General features: G+C 37.8%; 1 protein-coding gene across 1 annotated transcript in view; it reads left to right on the plus strand.

Annotated features, from left to right (window-relative positions):
- LOC150094892 (small subunit processome component 20 homolog) overlaps window positions 1-15,011 on the plus strand; it is a 468,852-nt gene that overhangs the window by 182,308 nt on the left and 271,533 nt on the right. The window contains exon 22 of the mRNA XM_090410975.1: window positions 7,594-7,789. Coding sequence (XP_090267101.1) covers window positions 7,594-7,789 — 196 coding nt within the window. The remainder of the gene's footprint in view (window positions 1-7,593; window positions 7,790-15,011) is intronic.

A 15,011-nucleotide genomic window follows, 5' to 3' on the forward strand; every position in this document is an offset into this window, starting at 1 on the left:
TATGAGAGTTCTGAGAAAAATTAGGAGTCTGAATAAATGGCAGAATGAAAGATAGAAAGGAACTTTCCATTGTTAGCATTCTCGAATGTGTGAGCAGAGCTAATTTAAGGTGGTATAGTCACTTAAATAGAATTGGAGAGGAAAGGTTAGTAAAGCTGGTGTTTGGTGCCAGGCTGGCAACAAAAAAAAGATTTAGAGAGACCAAGATCTAGAGAGAATGATCCAGTTATGATGGGCTTAGATGACTGAAATATAAGATATGACAGTACTGAAATCTTGAGAATTAACAGACTAATTTGGAGGAAAATTTTTGATAGGAAGTTAATAATAATGTAAACTTAATCTTATTACTCTGTCATATCCTATACTTTCCTCATTACTGTATATCAGAAGTTGATAATGATCATTTGCTTATGAATATTTTGGACTTTCTTTTAGGCTTAAAAGGAACATTTTGATTTTGATGAAGTCTGGTTTTAATATACTGCATGATTCTTCTCTTGAACAGATTTGCATACTTTTTTAAGAGGACCAAGACTTAAATAAATGACAAGAATTTAAAGTGAAATGGGGAATGAATGTTTCCATACCTATAAGCATTGTTTCATGATTTGTTATTGCAAATGATTGGGTCATATGACTGGAAACAATAATCCCAGCATGAATCATAGAAATCAAAGATCATTAAATTTACTATTCTTATGATGCCAGATAATTCAAGTATGACTGTGTGAGTGTTGATCAGTGATAAAAAAAAAAAAATCACAGCTAAGTTAGAATTAATTTTTTTGTCATGCACTAAACAGAAAGGTGATATTGGCTTTCTTTGTAACTTATATCCTACTTCTCTGAAAAAGTATGGTATTATTGTGCATCTTGAGCAAAGATGTATTATATTATTTATAAATACAGTGAATATGAAAATTTAAAGATCAATGATGACTTTTACTAAAGTCTCTAATCCAGTGTTCACTCCTCACCTTGTCTTGGTACGCCTTTTATTAGTTATTCACTTGGATATTGAATGATCAATAATGGATTGGCAATTTGATACTTAGCAGGTTGCATTCTCCATTTGAATCACAAACAGACATATTCATACAATATGAATAAATGTCATACAGCTGGAGAATTGCTGCTTAAAACAAGGTCCCTTACTGTTTTTCTTATGGAACCAGTTGAGCAATGAAACTGAGCTATGGGACCAGCCCCAGCCTCAATAAAATTGATTGCAGTCACCATCATTGTTAGAAGCATCAATGGACAAGATGGAAGCTGTCAGAGGAACTGTTGAAATATATCAACATGATGGGGTTATCGAGACAAACATGATTAAAACAGGTGAGATTCTTCTAAATAATAATTATAACTGTTTATTTGGATTGATTAATAAGTGATAGTGTAAAGCACTAAACACAAAGATAAATTTGTGTATAGCCTACAACTTCAATTAGAGTAATGTGTGCAAATTTCAAAACAAATTTCAAAATTGAACAGTCAGACCTATTTGTGTTTATGGTACAAATAGGTAGTTCTGTAGGGAAGGAGTAATTTTCTAATTAATTTGAGAGAGAAAGAAAGATAACATTGCTAGTTCTTTTAATGAATTGAACAGCACAGTAAATCATAGAAATGTTTTAGGAAAATTGGGAGAAAACAGAAAGCAAATAAAAATGGTAAATACCTGCTGAATTTTTGTTCAGGACATGGACTAATGATTACTAACATCATATTCCAGCTTAAAAATGTGCAGTTCATGTGAAGAGAACACTCGGCTCTCTCTCTTGTGAAACAAGAAAAGCCATATCAATTAGATTATTGTTGGTAAAGATATCTTCAGATTCAAAAGGATACAGAGCAGATTTGCAATAACAGGTAGCCACCACCCAGTGTAGGATAAAAACAAATACTTCATTGAAAAGAAAAATTTCTAAGAATATTTTTTAAAAGAATCAGTCAAGTAAGTTGAAAGATAGACACAAATATTATTAGAGAGGAAAGGATAGAATTTGAAAATTCTATCCTTTCCAAATCATACTGATAGCTTGGCAAGCAAGCTAGCATGTGTCCTGAAAGAATACAGGAAAAAATGTTAAGAAAGAAAACATAGAAAAAAATTTCAGAAAGATATGATAAAAATATATAGAGAAAAATGTAAGAAAGCCTGCTCAAATATTGAGGTATAAAAGTTTTACATTGGCCTAAACCACATAATTCAGATTGAATTCTGGATGACTGAAGCAGAGTTCTCATAGCATCATCTTCAAAATGAGAAGTTTTGTGGATTGACTTCTGAACATTCCATGCAAAATGTGGAAGAATGACTGGTTACACTAAATACTAATTTGGTAGATAGAGATTTTGTATTTTATGACAGTCGAGAAATCATGTGAACATAAGAAGGATCTGTATTCGCTTTTGCAGATCTGGAAAAGGCATAAGAAATTGCAAAGAAAAAAAGCTGTTCAAAACATTACAATTATAAGGTATAAATGGAACATTATACAGAAAAAATGTAACCCTATCTAATACTGTAGTTTAATTGATAGATGTATAGGATTGCTTGATGTAAAGTCTGATGAGACAGGATGCATATATCACTGTTATTCATCATCTACATAGATCAATTATGAAGAAAGTAGCATTAAACCTGATATCAGAATTTTAGATAATAACTTGAGTTCTTCATGCAGATGATGTTATACTCCTAAATCAATTCTCTTTAACTAAATTGAATAACTATTGTAACAAACCTAGTATGAAAGTCAGCAATAAAAAATATGAAAATGTGAAATACCAGCTACATTTTCAGTTGTATAACCTATAAAACATTAAAACATTTCAGCTCTTTAGGGACAATTTTTAAGATGACAGTTATATATTTAAATACTCCATATAATATTCAAATTTCATTCAGAAACACATTTTATGTGTATCTGAATTTTATTTTTAATAAATTACCTGAATTACATGCTTGTACAATAAGCAATCTTATACTTACAAGATTGGAAAGAGACATATCACTCACTGGCTGTAATACTGGTACAACTCAAAATTCTTAACCTTTGAGTTAATTCACATAATTTCTCCAATTCTAAAGAAACTAATTTTAAACGAGAATTTTTTCTCATTGATTATCTCAGAATAATCCTTTTTTTTTTTTTTTTTCAGTTAGGTGTCACTATTATAGCCAGCATTAATTCCTTCCCTCATCCATTTACAGTAAAGCAGTTTAAAAAATATATAAAAAAATACTGTGCAGTGTAATTTAAGTTAGCATTCTAATTAAAGTCATTTGTTTTTGTTTCCACAAAGAATGGAGGCAAATGTTAATAAAATAATTTTTAAGATATGAAGTTGTTTTTAAAACCATAGTATGTCATAAAATATTGCTAAACGTCAATGATATTTTGCAATGGCAACAGAGATAATACACTGAGTTTGACAGTTTTCAGATTTTAAGAACTGTACTTATTTCAACTACAAGATATCAAGAACCTATAATCTTCTACTTTAATAGACAAACTGTATAATAAAACTATTTTTCTTGCCTGAAAATTAATTTTACATATTGTTTGTCCTATACATACAAGGAAAGTTGCTGGCTAAACTTAGCCAGCAGCTCTCCTTATATGTTTTGGACAAGATTCTTCCATTATTGCCAGTTGATTAAAGTGCTGATAAAAATCAAGAGATTTTTATCAGCACTCCCTAGTCTAATTAGCTATTTTGTTTCTAACCCAGCTCTGCATTTCATTTGTTAAAATTGGTTTGAACCGTTCATATAATCTTTTGCCTGATTTCTTCCTCCCTCTCTCGCTCTCATTTCATATAAATGTACTCAGCTGGCTTTCTACCATACCATCCCTACTTATTCTGTTATCTATTTCTATATTTAATTTGTCATCTAATTTTGCAAAAATATCAAAAATGTGTAGCTTCTTCATATGTGCTACTTTAAATGTAGTGATGTTTCTGATTTCTTTTTTTATTGCAGTTTTTTCTAATTGCTTTTTTTTTTTTTTTTTAATATGTTGAGCCCATACACGAAAAGTTGGTTGCTCAACCATGTATGTAACATGTATAGTTACATACGTTACTCCTCTATGTATTCCTTGGGAAATACATAGGGGAGTAAGACTGTTCCACAATACAGCAGTAGCAGGGATGGGGGAGGAGGAAAAGAAACTTGTTCTGTGGATTTGGAATCATACTGTGAAGGGATATTGGGTGGCAGTCGCACGTGTTCCAACAGATTTAGTACAGAGTCGAGGAATTATTGATGCTATTTCATATGAACATTTGCTATGGAAATATTTATAGAAGATGCATATTGCAGAAATCAAACATCTGTGTGAAAGTGGGTGGTATGAATTGGTCAGAGATGGGTTATTAATCAATCTGATTTCCCTCTTTGGTATTGAGGCAATTATTTTTAGGGAGCTCTTAGGGGCCTCATCCCATAGGGGAGGGAGGGAGGGAGGGAGGGGTTCAATAATGGGTAAATTTGTGATTTATATAAGATTAATCTGTTCAGAGATGAAGTAATGCCTAGAGTATAAGTGAAATCCTAGTTTTTTTTTTTTGGAAGTTAAAGAGGCAATGGTTGTGATGTACTTATATCAGGAAAGGCTTGATTATAGAGTGATTCCAAGAAGAGAAATGTTATCTTTAGATATTTGAGTATTGTTGAGGATGAAACTCGAAGTAAATGTTTTTTTTTTTGTGTGTGTGTGTGTGTGTAGGAAATAAAGCAGAACTGGGTTTTGCTATCATTAAAATTGATGAGGTTATCTGAATCCCATTGAAGGATGGCTTGGAGATCAGAACTGAGGTCAGTTGTGGTTGATCTGTCAATTGAGGTGATTTGTTTAGTGTAAGGTTTGTCAAATGAAAGGAAGGAGTGCAATGTGCTGTCATCTGTGAAACTGTATTGGGTTGGTGAGAGAACAGAACCTTGTGGAACCCTGGTGTTAGTTGAATAGTAGGAGGATAAAGAACCATCCACTATCATACGCAGCATGCATCCCGTCAGAAAGCTGATAATCCAATTGCAGAAGTTGTAGGATAGACCAAATGATGGGAGTTTGCTTCAGGCCTTAGTGCCAGACCCCCCCCCCCCCCTCAAAAGCTTTGAAGATATTGAGTGCAACTACTTAAAATTCACTAAACTTCTCCATGGCATTTGTCCAGAGATGGGTGACATGTGAATAGATCTCCTGTTGATCCACAGTGGCAGAATCCATACTGGCAGCATTTATCAGCTAGATACCTTCAAGGCAATGCAGGAGCTGGGTATTGATGGTTCTCTCTATTACTTAAGACAACAGTGAGGTGTGTGTGTGTGTGTGTGTGTGTGTGTGTGTGTGTGTGTGTGTGTGTGTGTGTGTGTGTGTGTGTGTGTGTGTGTGTGTGTGTGTGTGTGTGTGAGTGAGTGAGTGAGTGAGTGAGTGATTGGGATAGTTTGATGGGCAATTTGTCACCCATTCTTGGGAATGGGTTGAACATAGGCCAATTTGCAGTCTGTGGGGTAGATACCATTGGAGTAAGAGAGCATAACATAAATAAGTGACATACAACAAAATCAGGTCTGGTGCACAGACCTTCAAGACAGTTGTAGGAATTGTATCAGAACCAGAAAACTTTTAATGTCTAATATGAACATCATTCTTCTGATCTCTTTCTCGTGAAAAGACAGTGGAAGCACTGAGTATTGTGCATCTGGAATTGTGATCAGTTATGTGTGCACTGGTGGCAAAGTGTGAATCCAGGAGATCGGCTTTTTCTATGGGTGATGATGCAATAGAGCCATGTGGGTGTGACAGTGGTGCGAGGAGGAGACCAAAGGGCTTGGCTGCTGTTTGGACTATATACAAGTTTCCTGCTTTTTGCTCTTTCAAACTCTGTTTTTGAAGCATTGATAGTTTTCTTGCAACTTTTTTTTTTTGGGCTAGTCAGTTATGGTATGCTTTTTTTTTTGTACAGTTACTTTTTGGAGAACCAAGGCTTAGTTAGAGGACAGAGTTCAGAGTAGGGAAATATATATTTCTGTGTCAGTAAGGATTATTTTCATGCACATGTTTGGGTTGGAAAGCTAAAAACTAATATCTAACCTTAGAAATGAGGCATAGAAGTCACGGAGGCTATCTCACATGGTACTGTTATAATGCCAGACTACTCTTGTTTAGGAGTGGCTATGGGAAAGGAGACAAGCACCAGATTGTGGTCTGAATTACCTAGGGGATCCACCACATTTGCAGTGTACTTGGAAGGGTCACTGGTGAGGAAGAGATCTGCGGTGTTTTGGATTAGTTATGGTTATCTGGTATTCTGATAGGCATGTGAACAACTTATGTATTACTAATAGTAAATGTCTTAACATCTCTTCCTGCTTGGTCTAACAACTGGAGGAGCAAAGCCAGTTGGTGTTGTGAGCAGTGCTTGGGGGAAGGTGGAGGGGTCGAGATTTGGGCTTCTGCTAGGAAGAGTAGGTAGGATTTGGTAGACTGGAGATGGTAGTGGACACTATTAAGGGTGGAGTTTGAGGCCATGGATGTTGGTGAAATGGAAGCCTGTGTGGGGCTGATATTCGACTGCATGGTCGTGCATGTTTCCTATGCAGTGCCTTCATACTGGTTTCCACATTGGCTAATAGTGTCACTTGATTTACTTAAGGCTGTATCCTTTTACAGCCTGAAGCCAGTTTGTTACAGCAGTTTGATTTGGACTTAGAAACAGATTTATTTAAGGAGATAATATCATCTGTAAAGAGTGAAGAACCAAGCTTAATATCTCTTGTTTGAATATATTAATATCCCTTCGTAATGTGATCCATATTTTATCCATATACATGATGAATAATAGTGGAGATAGCATGTACTGTAGTTTATCTGATGTTACATCAACCTATTTTTGTATGCATTTTTCAATCCTAATCTGTTGATTTGCAATGTATGTATAAGATCTGTATTGCTGTAGTGATAACAGCATATGCATACCACCATTCCATTTATGCCATACAAATTTAGTGTTTGGAATCATTATCTTGTTATTTGTACTTAATGACATACTTTTTAATGATCTCATTTTTCATTTTCAAGCTTGAAAGCAGAGGTATATAATATTCTCCTATGATTTCTGAACTGTTTTTTTTTTTAAAGTAAAATCTGGGCTTAGTTGCCTATGTTTAGCCTAAATCCAGTTTTATCTTTACGATTTTTTTTTTTTTCCCCATTCAGTAATTTTTCTTGAACTTTTTCCAATGTAAATTTGAATAAATGTTTCCTGAAAATTTTCAATTTTATTTCTCATTTTCAAAATCAGTATGTTAAGAGGTTTAGTTTAGTCATCTAGGATTTGACCAGGTTTTTTGAATCGTGTAGTGTAGCCACTGCCAATATTTGTTCACTAATATATATATATAAACCAAAGCAAGCTTTGCTTATTTTCTCCAAAATGATCACTGTTAAATGACAGAATAGAAAATGCCACACTAAAATAGATATTTTTACTTTTTTTTAGCTTTCTAAATAACAGTTTTTTAATTATTAGCTCTTGAAATAACAGTTTTTTATTTATTTTATTTTTTTAAAGCTCTCTAAACACTTTGGGAACAATCTTCACTTGCTTGGGATCTCTGATACCAAATTTGTTGCCATGGTTATTGAAGGTCCTCTTAGCTGTGGTAACTAATGTTACTTCATTGTTAAAAAGGAGAAATGAGATTAATCCGACATACTTTAATCTCTTAAAATTGTTACGTACACAGTCACTATCAAAGTTAATACAGGTATGTATTTATAATAGATATGATGTATTTTTAATATTATATTCACTTAATATCAGGGCTCAAGGGCTCACTTTAGTGAGTACGGGCATGGCAAACCTGAGGTACCAGATGCTGGACCATGCCTTACTTCATGTAATATACATCTGTTATATTATTCTGTAGATTGGTCCCTCCCCTTCTTTCTTTGCTTCTTTCTCCTCTCCTTGCTCCTTCCCCCGATGCTATTAGAGCATTTGAGTGCTAGGGGTGAATCTTTCCTATCTTGCTAAGTCTTACGCAGCCACCGAAGCAGGCAAGCTAGCCTCAATAGGTGCCTGTCCCAAGCTCGGATAAATGGTGAGGATTGATGTCAGAAAGGGCATCTGGTCGTAAAACTTCACTCTAGTTATGATATGAGTCAAAGAGAAAATGATATAAGGGCTAGGGCGTACCCCTTAATCCCTACAGCTGCGAGAAGTGGACGAGGGCTACCGCATCAAGGATGGGTGTGGTTAAAGAAGTGAGCCCAGCAGGTGGAGAGGATGTTGCGAGTGGTAACACTGAATGTTGGAAGCATGACTGGAAGGGGAAGAGAAGTGGCAGACATGATGAGGAAGTTGAACATTTTGTGTGTGCAGGAGACAAGGTGGAAAGGGGGAAAGACAAAGGAACTGGGAGATGGATATAAATTGTTCTACTCTGGAATGAATGACGAGGGAAGAAATGGTGTAGGAATTGTGGTGTGTGGCAGAATGAAGGGCGAAGTACTGGAAGTGGGTAGAAAGAATGACAGGATCATGCGAATGAAATTGGGTCTTGGAGAAGAGCGGGTGGTCGTATTATGTGTATATGCCCCGCAAGTTGGCTGTACAGCAGAGGAGAAAGATGAGTTCTGGAACGTGTTAGATGAAGAAATGAGGGAACTGGAAGAAAACGAGATGGTGATTGTCGGAGGAGACTTGAACGGATACATAGGGAGACAGAATAGAGACTGTGAAAGGGTGCATGGTGGCCACGGAGTGGGAATGATGAACCAGGAAGGAGAGAGGGTTGTGGACTTTGCAGTAGCGTTTGATCTGGCAATTGTGAACTCGTTTTTCTACAAGAGGGAAGAACATTTGATAACATTTAGGAGTGGTAACAACATTTTACAAATTGACTACATTTTGACTAGAAGAAAACATCTTAAGGTTGTGACAAATTGTAAAGTAATTCCAATAGATCAAGTGGCACAGCAACACCGACTGCTGTGCGCAGACTTTAAAATAAGATCGAAGATAAGAACCTCTGGAAGCCATGGGATGAATACAGAGGTTCTTATCTTTGAGAACCTCTGGAAGCCATGGGATGAATACAATTAAGTGGTTTCACTTAAAAGAAGAGAGTGTGTGAGGAATCGTTTTAGGGAGAGGGTGTTAGAGAGGATTTCGGATGGACTGGAAAGTGTACAAGATTGGTGGAAACATAATTCAAAAATAATCCTGAGCTGTGCAATCGAGGTGCTTGGTGGGACATCTGGTAAGATTAGAGAGCAGAAAGAGGGTTGGTGGTGGAATAATAATGTACAAGTGGCAGTGACAGCTAAGAGGAAGGCAAAGCAGAAGTGGGATGAGTCAAGAGTGGAAGAGGACAGAGAGGTGTACTCAGAGAGAAAGCAAGAAGCCAAGAGAGTTGTGGCACAGGTGAAGGCATGGCATATCAAGATCTGTATGATCAATTAGAAACTAAGGAAGGACAGAGAAAAATTTACCAACTAGTGAAATGTAGAAATAAAGCAGCAAAGGACATCTTACATGTGTGCAGATCAAAGACGCTGAAGGAAGAGTATTATGGAGGGATGCGGACATAAGAAACAGGTGGAGAATATATTTTGAGGGACTTTTGAATGAGGAAAATGCAAGGAACACTCACAGAGAAGATGGGCAGCCTTCTGAGGGGATGGTGCAGAACATCAGTAGATTGGAAGTGACTGAGGCCATGAAGAGGATGAGGAATGGAAAATTGGTGGGCCCCAACAGGATTCCGGTGGAGGCATGGAAGGCACTGGGGGGAGAGGGAATTGACCTGCTGTGGGACCTGTTCATGAAAGTTTGCCAACAGGAAAATATACCCGAGGAATGGAGGGAGATTACTCTTGTCCCCATCTACAAGGGTAAAGGGGATGCACAAGACTGTAAAAATTAGAGAAATAAAGCTGATGTCCCACACAATGAAAATCCTAGAAAGGGTTCTTGATGGAAGATTGAGGAAGGAGGTGGAGATTGCAAAGGAACAATTTGGCTTCATGCCTGATAGATCAACAACAGATGCTATCTTTGGGTTACGGCAGATGATGGAAAGGTTTCGAGAGAAACAACGGGAGCTACATCTGGCATTTATTGATCTGGAGAAAGCATACGATAGAGTGCCAAAGCAAGAAGTCTGGAGGTGTCTGAGGGAGAAGAAGGTTCCAGAGAAATATGTCAGGTTGGTGCGGGAGATGTACAGAAATGTGAAGACAAGTATTCGGACCTGTCTAGGACAGACAGAAAGATTTCAAGTAATAGTTGGCTTGCATCAAGGGTAAGCATTAAGTCCGTTTCTGTTTAACACTTTCATTGCCAAGCTGAAAATTGGAATTTCGTGTGGTGGCCAAATTTTTTATATTTTTTTATTTAGTTGGCGACGTCAATGCGATAACGCGTGATTGGCAATGAACGTGTTAATATTGTGATGGAGGTGGTGACAGAGGAGGTGAGAGAAGATGCACCTTGGACAATGTTGTATGCGGGTGACATCTTGCTGTGTGCAAATTCAAGAGAAGAAGCGGGAACTAAACTGGAAAGATGGAGAAAAGTACTGGAAGAGAGAGGTATGAGACTGAGCAGAAGTAAGACAGAGTATATGTGTTGCACAGTGGGCAGCGGCCAGGAGACAGATCTGGAGCTGGAAGGAAATGTCATCAGGAAGGTGAGGGACTTTAGATACTTAGGTTCAACAGTGGAAGAAGATGGAGGAGCTGAGAAGGAAGTGGGATGCAGGATACAAGCGGGTTGGAGGAACTGGAGGGAGATGGCTGGAGTGTTATGCGATAGAAGGGTGCCGATCGATCTGAAAGGCAAAATCTATAGGACAGTAGTGAGGCCAGCTATGACGTATGCTATAGAAACTGTGGCCCTGAGGAAAAATAACATCAGCAGGATGGAAGTAGCAGAGATGAGAATGCTTAGGTGGATGTGCGGTGTGACCAGAAAGGATCGTCTGAGAAATGACTATGTGAGGGGAACAGTGAAAGTTATGAACTTAGGAGCGAAGATACAGGAGGCAAGGTTGAGATGGTTTGGTCATGTGGTGAGGAGGGAGGACGAATATGTGGGAAGAAGGGTCATGCAGATGGATGTGCAAGGAAGGAGGAAGCATGGGCGGCCAAAGAAGAGATGGAGGGAGCTGATAGAAGAGGACTTGAGAATGAAGAACTGGGATTGAGATAATGTTACCATCCAGTTAAGAGAAATTATGGAGATCCTGAGTGCACTGGTCAGCATTAATCTTCATGATAGCACAATATTAGATCTGATTTGGACAGTAGTCACACATGCACACACAGTTGTATAGTGATTACAGGCAACTGCAGCCGCCTTTATCTAACACTGTTATGAAAAACACAAACATTCTTTACCAAGATTTGAGTGCACACACATGAGAATTCAGTTGATTTAAAGTGTACATGAGGTTGCAGTAAACATTTAGATTGCTTTCAGCTTTTATGAGGAAATTATATAGTTGACATTGTAATACTGTCCAGATACTTTTTTTTTCCCTCCAAGGAATTACTAATACTAAAATTATACCTGTGTTTGTGGTGTTCGTACTCCATGATGCTTGACCACCTGAAGGAAGACCTAAGTTGAAATCTAGTCACCGACTAGAGGAACATTTTCTAAGCCTTTCTCTAGCATGGACAATCAGGTTTTTTTCCCAGAAACTCGGGTTTTTCATTCTGGAAACTTAAGAAAATCAACCGTAGGACTCACACTATCTCAGACAATAAATATATAGTGTTAGGATTAGAGAACAACGAAATGGCAGCACTTGTCAGCTACCTCTCTTCACTGGATCCCGGATATCATTAGTGATAGTCTTGGGCTAGCTATCTCTAATTGGCCTCCAATGGAGAGTGAACTTTCCCCTCAGTCTCCAAAAAAGTTAGATATGACTAAAATAGCCTCATCTACGTATGGGAATCATAGGCATTAGCTTTCTTTTTTTTATTTTTTTTTTAAACCTGTTTGCAAAATACTTTTAGCATCTTCAGGGTTATGTATTTAAAAAAAAAAAAAAAACCATACTGTCAGTTGCTAGGACCAGCTGCAGACCATTAAAGCAAAGAATTGCAGATTAAACTATTATTCCGAGTTGCTTAAGGGTCAAAACCAAATAACTCGGATGAGACCTCCATATCACCTTTAAAGAATGCTGATAACTGACTGGGGCTTCTGACATAATGTCCAATCCTCACCATTAGTATGTATCCACCTGGGTACTGAATCAACGAAGATGGACTAGCAGTTTGGGAGTTAGCCGACCAAATTGTACTCTCTATTGGCTTAAATTACAAATAATATGGTGGTGCAACATGATCAGATTTCGTGCCAGCTCGAGTGTTGTCACTTGGTTAAACAAGGTCCCTGCCAAGGAACAAGGGCAAACCATTAAAAGTCAACTACTGGAACAGATTCATGCTCAATATGTAAAAGAAGAACCAAAGATAGCAACCATTAAATAAGGAGTATTAATGGAAAGGAAACAATCTTGCAGAAGAACTGAGAAGTACCACATGAACATAATTAGCAGCACCGAAGCAAAGAAGACAAAAACAGGCGATATCTTATTGAAAGTTTATTCACTTGGTTGTACTATAATATATAGATGCCAAGGAATTATATTCTTGGTTTCATCCTTTATCCAAGTGTAAGCAAACATAGTTTGCACATGAAGTCACTTCAAAACTGGACTACTATATAATGCTATGCATTATGGTAAGGGCCACTATCCAGACGAGGTTTTGACTTTTTGAGGTCTCATCAGTGGGAACAATTACTTCTACCTTGATAACAAGGTAGAAGTAATGCACAAGTCATATTTATTTTATATTTAGTTATGTATGTGGTGAAGGAGTGGAAAAATATGCTTTCGTTTGGACCTTTTAAGTATGTCTGGGGAGGAAAAGAGAAAATTCTAGAACAAGACCAAATAGATTGAATATCTAATTATAAGAATAGGCTAGGTTGTAATTTATTATGTCTATACACAAAGGGGTTGAGTTTGTTGCTTTATTGAATACGATGTGGCCTAAGATTGTTGGCATTAGTGAAACCTGGCTATCAGAATCAGATATGGAATCAGGTATAATGGATATACTATTTTTAGGAATGACAGAAGAGATGGGAGAGGAGTAGGAGTGCTACTAATAATATCAAATGACTTAAGTCCAGTTAGGGTAGAAATACAAGAAAACAATTATTATGTTGGAGGTTTAATAGATTTTTTACAACACTCAGAAAGAATTAAATTAGAATTTAATACTCCTATATTTCGTCCTAGTCACTAGGACATCTACGGGGATTACAAAAACAATTAATGTAACATGCACACAAAAACTTACAATACTAGCCCAACCACATGGGTGACACTAAAGTCCTATCTAGGTGGAGCGCCCTCTAAGGGCAATAGTAGGTGGCCTGGAATGTAAGGTGTGACCTCTGGTGATGAGTGCTTCCCAAATCTTCGGAAGCTTAATGCAACCGTATTTGTTAAGATTTGGTTGGTTTCTGAGAGCTGCTGCTGCTTCTAAGAAAAGTCTCTCTTTCTTGAATTTGCTGTGGTGGAGCATAGTGGTTTTCTTCCATGATACTCTGTGGGTGGTGTCCAAAACATGGTCAGCCAAGCCTGAATGGCCATAGTTATGTTTAACGATGTACGACTTGTATTCCTCCAGGCGGATGGATGCTGATCTGCCTGTCTGTCCAAAGTACGCCAGCTTACAGGAACAGGGTACTTTTTAAACTCCAGGCAGAGAGAGAGAGGGGGAGTTGATCTTTCCTCGAACGGATAAGGATAGCAAGTTTGAGGGTAGGGCTTATATGCTGTGTGTAGGTTATACTTTTTTAGTATCTTGGCTATTTTTTCCGAAGTGCCTCGGATGTAGGGTATGGTGATGGCATTTTTAAATTCTTGTTGACGAGAGGGACAGGGAATGGGGGAGGAATTGATTATTTTTTTGATACTGTGTTCACTGTAGCTATTGGCGAGGAAAGTTCTGTGTATGTGGTTAAGCTCAGTAGTGAGGGTGGTTCCACTGGAACAAAGATTGTGGGCTCTCTTGGTAAGGGTTTTAATGATGCCATATTGTTGTGAGGGGTGGTGGTAGGAGAGTTTGTGAATGTATCTGCCTGTGTGTGTGGGTTTTCTGTATACAGTGAAGGCAAGTGTATCATTGGGCAGGCGCATGACTAAGGTGTCTAGGAAGGGTAAATGTGTTCTCCATTTGGCCATGAGGCCAAATGGAGAACACATCATCTACATATCTTAGCCAGATAGAAGGTTTGAGTGGGGCTGAGTCTATGGCTCGTTTTTCGAAATCTTCCATATAGAAATTGGCAAGGGGGGAACCCATGGTGGTTCCTTCTATCTGCTTGTAGATTTTGTTATTCCAAGAGAAATACCCAGAGTTGATGGCAAAGGAAAAGAGATCTAAGATGTCAGAGGGGAAAACGTTTTCGCTCTGGTGATGACCAGCGGATAAGGGTAATGCCACGGTTGTTCTTAATACCAGCGAATACAATCGTAAAATGAACACTATCCTCCGCGATCGCGCTACCTACATCCCGCTAGAACATGACCCCACAAAAACACAAGTTAAGAAATTAAAAATCTTACTTAAAAAAGTAACCTCCTGGCCCCCTGACGTCACGAAAAAACTTAAACCTTTCCGCTCCCGTCCTCCCCGAACATACGGTTTACCAAAAATCCACAAACCCAATTCCCCACTCAGACCTATAGTAGATGCCACCACTGCACCTTGTTACAGACTGTCTAAACAGCTGGCCAACTCTCTGTCCCCCCTCACCGGAAATTCAGCTTCCTATATAAAAAACTCGACCCACTTTAAAGCCCTCACAGAAAATTTAACCTTGAACAATACAGACATATTGGTAAGCTTTGATATCTCATTGTTTACCAATATTCCCTTAACTGACACTTT

Source organism: Typopeltis vanoorti, chromosome 21 (assembly GCF_054136105.1).
Source record: "Typopeltis vanoorti isolate ZY-2024b chromosome 21, IOZ_Tvanoo_1.0, whole genome shotgun sequence".
Classification (NCBI taxonomy): Eukaryota; Metazoa; Arthropoda; class Arachnida; order Uropygi; family Thelyphonidae; genus Typopeltis; species Typopeltis vanoorti.